Consider the following 6,405-nt stretch of genomic DNA (forward strand, 5'->3'; position numbering starts at 1 on the left):
GAGAGAGATAGTTACACCTAGTATGTGATAATGCATAATCTGATAAAATATTACTTGTAAGCAAAACTAATTTCAGCAGACTGAAGTAAATCCAATACAACAGTTTCTCTTATAAGCCGAGAAGATCTTACAATACTTCTAGTGTGCAGCACATTATTGGGCTGGTGACATGGCTTAGTAGTTAAGAGCACTGGCTACTCTTCAAGAGAACCAGAGAAAATTCCCAGTACTTACATGGCAGCTTGAAACTGTAACTCCAGTTGCAGGGGACCTGATACCCTCTCAAAGACATACATACAAGCTAGACAATCAATATGGTTAAAATAAAAATGTCATTTTAGAAAAAGAATACTTCTAAAGTTAACTGCCTTGAAAAAAGAGAAAGATAATGGTGGGCTTTGATTCTGCTGTTCCATTGCTGCTTCTCTGAATTAAAGGACATCAATCAGACTTCTTGATGAAAGAGCAATAGAACAACACAATCAGATTAGCTTGCTTTTCAATAGCCATTTATTGTTTCTGTGTGCAAGGCACTGTATTAGGCGCCAGGAGAGAAAGGAAGACAACACAAACATGATCAGAGTGGACTCTGCTCTCCAGGAGCGCACAATCTAGAAAGAGAGACCAATTGCATACAAGTGACAGCATATGGAAAGTTGTGAGCACTTTTTCCCAGAGACAGTACAGAGGATTAAAGTTAGACCACATCAGAGGGAGGCCTCTGGGTTCTTGCTACATTCTCCTCTTGAGTAGCAGGCATGAAAAGGGATATGACCCAGCATAGAAGCACCCAATGGTAGTCTGCACTGGCCAGGCCCTTGACACTAAAGCTTTTACAGCGGGCACAGGAAGACAGGAACTGAACTGGAGTTCAGATGTCCACACTCTGAGACCTCTGTCTCCATCTTGGAGATGAGAGTGCTAGAATGTAGATCCTCACCGGTCCCCTGCAACGCTCATCACTGTACAGCAGCACTGTAGGCACAACCACTTAGGGCCAGTGCTTGCATCCTCATTTTCAGGGTTTATAGAAAACACCCCTCTCCAAAAATTCCAGAGGAATGACTCTCCCAACCCCTTCCTGACTTTGATATACACAAGCAATATGAGAAACAAAGGGGTTTTGTCTGTAACTAGTGTTTGAGAACAAAGTTTGGTTATTAAAGACTAGGCAGCTTGTGCCTGGCAGACAAGTGACAGCCCAAGGGTGCTCCACTAATTGCTTTCAGTTTGGGTGAAGAATACTTGGAGAAGATGAAACATTTTAGCCCAAAGTCCTTCACTACCTTGGAGCCACTTGAAGTATGACAGCCTGTCTCAGTTGTATGAATTCTCCAACAGTTCTGCTTGGGAAGCTTGAGTAACACTGGCAGGCAATGGCAGGTGGGCTGTTAAGCAGAAGGTATCCCAGGGAGAAAAGTAAGAAAAAGGTAAACACAAAGTAACTCTAACAATGTTACAGCTTCCTAGCCTGTTCCCAAGCTGAAACACAACATTACTGTTGGGAGAATTTCCATGATTTCAAAGTCCCAAAGATCTGAATTTATTTTGCATGCCATCCCAAATCCTTTTGTCCAGTGTAGACAGAGCACCTCTCCCATTCTGACAGGGAATCTCACTTCCTGGCTGTCTTGCTTCTACCAATTCTCAGTAAGACAGGCAACATTTAATCTTCTGGGAAACCACACACTGTTTTACCACCAAGGTTCATCATGCCAAAGTTAACAGTCATGTTTTCTTAAATATCAGTGCTTAAGATGCCAACATTAAAGTGCAAATAGGACTGAGGAAGAGTTGCCAGATTCACGCTACACTGCAAGATATGATAAACAGAGTAGGAAGTTAATTGCTTCTGCCTGAGCCAGTTTAAAGAGGGCTTAGGTACTGCCCTGTGCATGCAGTGGCTTGTACTGGGTTTCCCAATCCACACAGTGATCAGGCAGAAGAAAAGGAGGTGAGATTAATTCTGCACCAAGTGAGCACTCACAGGTTGTTTCACTAACAATTACCAACTAGTTTCCTAATTCTGAGTGACTTCTACCAAATCACCTCTCCAAGCCCATTAAAACATATTATTAGAGATGAAATACAAATGGAACAATTATGATGTCTGAGGGTAGGGTGGGGAGAGAATCATGGAGATACAAGCTTTAAAATGAAAGCTCTTGATAAAATCTTGATTTTAAAATTTATTTTTCCTTTATATGCAGGAATTACATTGTACCTGGGCACATGCCTGATAAGGTTTCAAATACTGCAAAGAAATATATTTTAAAATGTCATTTTCTGTTGAAAGGCTTAGCTGAAAAGTCCTCAAAATCCTTAAGCCACATTAACATGAAGTTGCCACAATATAAAGAAGGGGTAATTAACTTTCTTCTTTTCTCCAGGTTTGTATTGCTCTCTGCTCTGGCTTTTCAGACTTCAAGACAACCCAGCTCATTTAGTAAGGGTTCTTTTAGGTGTGTCCTTTATCTCTTTGGCATGCAAAACTGGCACACATTCCTACCTCTACCAAACAGCCACAAAGGACACGAAACACCTTCATGAATCAGAAATCTACAAAAACTCAATTCATTTTTTGTAAATACTTTATGTGGTAAAAATACAGCAAAAATAGTTTTTTTTGTTCAAAGACCAAAATATATACTGCTATGGTCATGGTTTTAAGGGTGGTTTAAGTCGTCTCTGGCTCCTCAATTGTGCAGTGTAGTGTAGGTTGGCTTCAACCCCAACTTCTCCAGCTTCAGTCATTTATCAAAGCTAGAATCATACTGTGAAAAGAAGAACTGGAATTACTAACGTTTCGTTAGGACTCTCCTGGAATCCAGTCTATTCAGCCCTGCTTCCCCCAACCTCACTCAATGCAGTCACTTAAACCTAATAGCAATACTCTGATAAAAGCTTCTAATGTTTTCACTAAAATAGTAAACAAACTGAGATAAGAGGAAGAAAGTAAAATCTAAAACCAATTTGGTATTGTCATTAAAAAATAAGTAGGGAAGCCGGGCGGTGGTGGCGCACGCCTTTAACCCCAGTACTCGGGAGGCAGAGGCAGGTGGATCTCTGTGAGTTCGAGACCAGCCTGGTCTACAGAGCTAGTTCCAGGACAGGCTCCAAAGCCACAGAGAAACCCTGTCTCGAAAAACAAAAACAAAAACAAACAAACAAAAAAAATAAGTAGGGGCTAGAGAGACAGCTCAGCAGCTAAGAACACTTTGCTCTTCAGAGGACCCATGTCAGGTGACTCACAACAGCTACTTGTAACTCCAGTTCCAGGGGACCCAGTGCCTCTGGCCTCCAAGGGCACCTGCACTCACATGCTCATATCCACATGCACAAGCACTCACACACACTAAAAATAACAATAAACTCTTTACAAATAAAATATGGCCGGGCACATGCCTTTAATCCCAGCATTGAGGAGGCAGAAGAAGGCGATCTCTGAGTTAGAAGCCAGCCTGGCCTACAAAGCGAGTTCCAGGACAGTCAAGACTATACAGAGAAACCCTGTTTCCAAAAACCAATAAAAATAAAATAAAAGCTAAGGCCAGTCAAAAACCACCACCACCAACCACACACGTTAACTCCCTATCCAGATGTCTGCCTTGTGCAGAGTCCCAGCAGTTTGCTATTAACCCAGTAGCTTCTATTCACAAGGAGCCTTGGAAGCACCTCCTTTGGGAAGCTGACCTTGTTCATGCTCCTGTGTGGTCTGGCTTGCAAGCTAGTAGTGATGAGTGAGCTGTGAGGACAGTAAGACCCAGGCCCCTCTTTCACTCTGTATACTACTCCAGACTGTAACTGTCAACCTCAATGCTTTCACACATGATCTATGTGACATAAAGACAGGAAATACTCAAGAAAATCACAATGAAATATAATCCTTCCCTTCAATGACAGGGGTCAACCTCACTCTTGAACAACTGATCAAGATCAATCTTAATCAACAGACCAAAACTACTGCAATGCTCAGAAATAACCTTGGTGTTACTAACAAATAGGCATATCAAACTTACTCAGTATACAGTGCAGATAAAGGTAGTTGCTAATATTTGAAAAGATTTTTGAATTTACTATAGGTAATAAACTTAGGCACTGTACATGCACTTCGTTCATGCTATAATCCATTAGGTAAATTAGTAACAGCCCATTTCAAATGAAAACCCAAAGCACACAGAGGCACTTCCCAAATCTCACACTAGGTAGTAGAGCCCAGATCCCACTAGGTGAGCACCTTGACCTACAAGCCAAAGGCCCATTGGGCTCCACCATTCTTTAAACATGGGAATATTTTTTTCCAAAACTTTAATTCCATTTAACAATCCCTGAATGCCTGCTACTGTAGCAGATGTGAGAGAAGCATAAAACCCCTGAAATAAAAGCTGATAAACTGGTAATACAATCACTTTTGAACAAAAGCATCCATTCCAACCCTTTCAACTATGAATGACATTCAGAGGTAAAGCAACAACGATGTGGCTAAAAATGACAAGCTTTTAAGCTAACAAGGGGAAAGGAAGGATAGAAAAGGGGAGAGCACTCTAGACAAGAGTCACACAGGCTCTAAAGAATTACATCTTAAGCCTGCCCCTAAAATACTACTTCTACTTTTTTGTTTTCTTATTTGTTTTTTTTTTTTGTTTGTTTGTTTGTTTGTTTGTTTGTTTTGGATTTTTGAGACAGGGTTTCTCCGTAGCTTTTGGTTCCTCTGTCCTGGAACTAGCTCTTGTAGACCAGGCTGGCCTCGAACTCACAGAGATCTGCCTGCCTCTACCTCCCGAGTACTGGGATTAAAGGCGTGCACCACCACCGCTCAGCCCTGTTTTTCTTTTCAGTTCAGGGTCTCTCTGTGTAACAGCCCTGGCTGTTCTGGAACCTGATGTGAGGACGAATTCATAGACATCACCTTCCTCTGCCTCGCGAGTGCTGGGATTAAAGTTGTGAGCCACCACTGCCCTTGTTTTCTTGTTTTTGAAATAGTATCTTGCTATAACTTACTAAGTAGTCCTGGATAGTCCTGAATTTGTGATTCTGCTGTCTCACAAATAAAGGCAAGGATTATAGATGCGCAACACTATTCCTGGCTAAAATAATGGTTTTTAAAAAACAGTATCTTGGAGCTGGAGACATGGTTCAGTGCTTAAGAGCACTTCTTGCTCTTGCAGAGAACCCAGTTTCAGTTCCCAACACCTATATGGCAGCTCCTAACTGTAACTCAAGTTCTAGGGGATCTGAAGCCTTCTTCTGAGCTCTAGAGCACCAGGCACAAATGTGGTACTCAAGCATAAAAGCAGGCAAAACACCACACACATAAAACTACAATAACTGAAAACCAAAACCAAACTATTATCTTCCCAGAAATAGAGGTTCACACCTATAATGCCAGAACTACGGAGATGAGATAAGAGGATTGCCTTAAGTTCCAGGACCACATAGTGACTTCTAGGATAGCCAGGGTTACATAGCAAGATCCGGTCTTAACCAAAACAAAACAAACAAAAACCTACAAACAAACACTTTAAAATGTTTTACTTAATGAGGTTTTTTTTTTTTTTTGACTGCATCTATGTCTGTGCACCATGTGCATGCCTGGTACCCACCGAGGTGAAACCGAAGCCAGAGATGGAGATGAGCCACCATGAGGATGCTGGGACTTGAACCTGGATCCTCTGAAAGAGCCAGTGCTCTTAACCACTGAGCCATCTCTCCAACTCCCTTTTTCTATTATTCCCCGCCCCCCTTTTTGTTGAGAGAGGATCGTACCATGTTGTCCTGGCTGGCCTGAACTCACTATGTAGGCCAACTCAGAGATCTGCCTGCCTTTGCCTTCTGAGTGCTTAAGTTAAAAGCATATAACACCATGCTAATACTATGCCTAGCAGAACAAGAGTTTCTAATCATTAGGAACACACACACACACACACACACAAACACACACACACACACACTTCCATAGCTTTTTGTAATGGAACAGTGAAAACTCTTAGCTAGATTCTAAGACAGAAGATGAATAGCAATGGCAGTTTTAGAACCTGTTAATAGCCTCAACAGTGAAGGAATAGCTTAGGTATTATAGAAACCTCTTTTAGGTTAGATAGAACACTAAATTAATGACATACATAAAAAAATCTCCGCAGACACAATAAATTCACATAATCCCCCCAAAGTTTTACAATGTCAGTACAAAATCTTACAGTACAGTAATACCTCATGAACCAAAACAGCATCCAGTATGCTGTAAAAAGGACTCTAAACTTACCTGTAGAGATACATAAAGAAACAGAGCAGGTAGAAACCAAGCTTGATCATGGCTTCTTTCATGTGTGACTTTAACTGCCCCCGATTGTGTATTTCTGTTGGATCAAACACTCCCATATTACCACTTGGCACCATAATGAACCT

General features: G+C 41.4%; 1 protein-coding gene across 1 annotated transcript in view; it reads right to left on the reverse strand.

The window, feature by feature from the left end:
• Positions 1-492: 492 nt before the first annotated feature.
• The window catches only part of Cnih4 (cornichon family AMPA receptor auxiliary protein 4), a 17,367-nt gene continuing 11,454 nt past the window's right edge, over positions 493-6,405 (reverse strand). The window contains exons 4-5 of the mRNA XM_005348948.2: positions 6,263-6,403; positions 493-2,774 (exon numbers count right to left, since the gene is read on the reverse strand). Of these exons, the coding sequence (XP_005349005.1) occupies positions 2,747-2,774; positions 6,263-6,403 (169 nt within the window). The 3' untranslated portion in view covers positions 493-2,746. The remainder of the gene's footprint in view (positions 2,775-6,262; positions 6,404-6,405) is intronic.

This window comes from Microtus ochrogaster, chromosome 6, assembly GCF_000317375.1.
Source record: "Microtus ochrogaster isolate Prairie Vole_2 chromosome 6, MicOch1.0, whole genome shotgun sequence".
In the NCBI taxonomy this organism is placed as follows: domain Eukaryota; kingdom Metazoa; phylum Chordata; class Mammalia; order Rodentia; family Cricetidae; genus Microtus; species Microtus ochrogaster.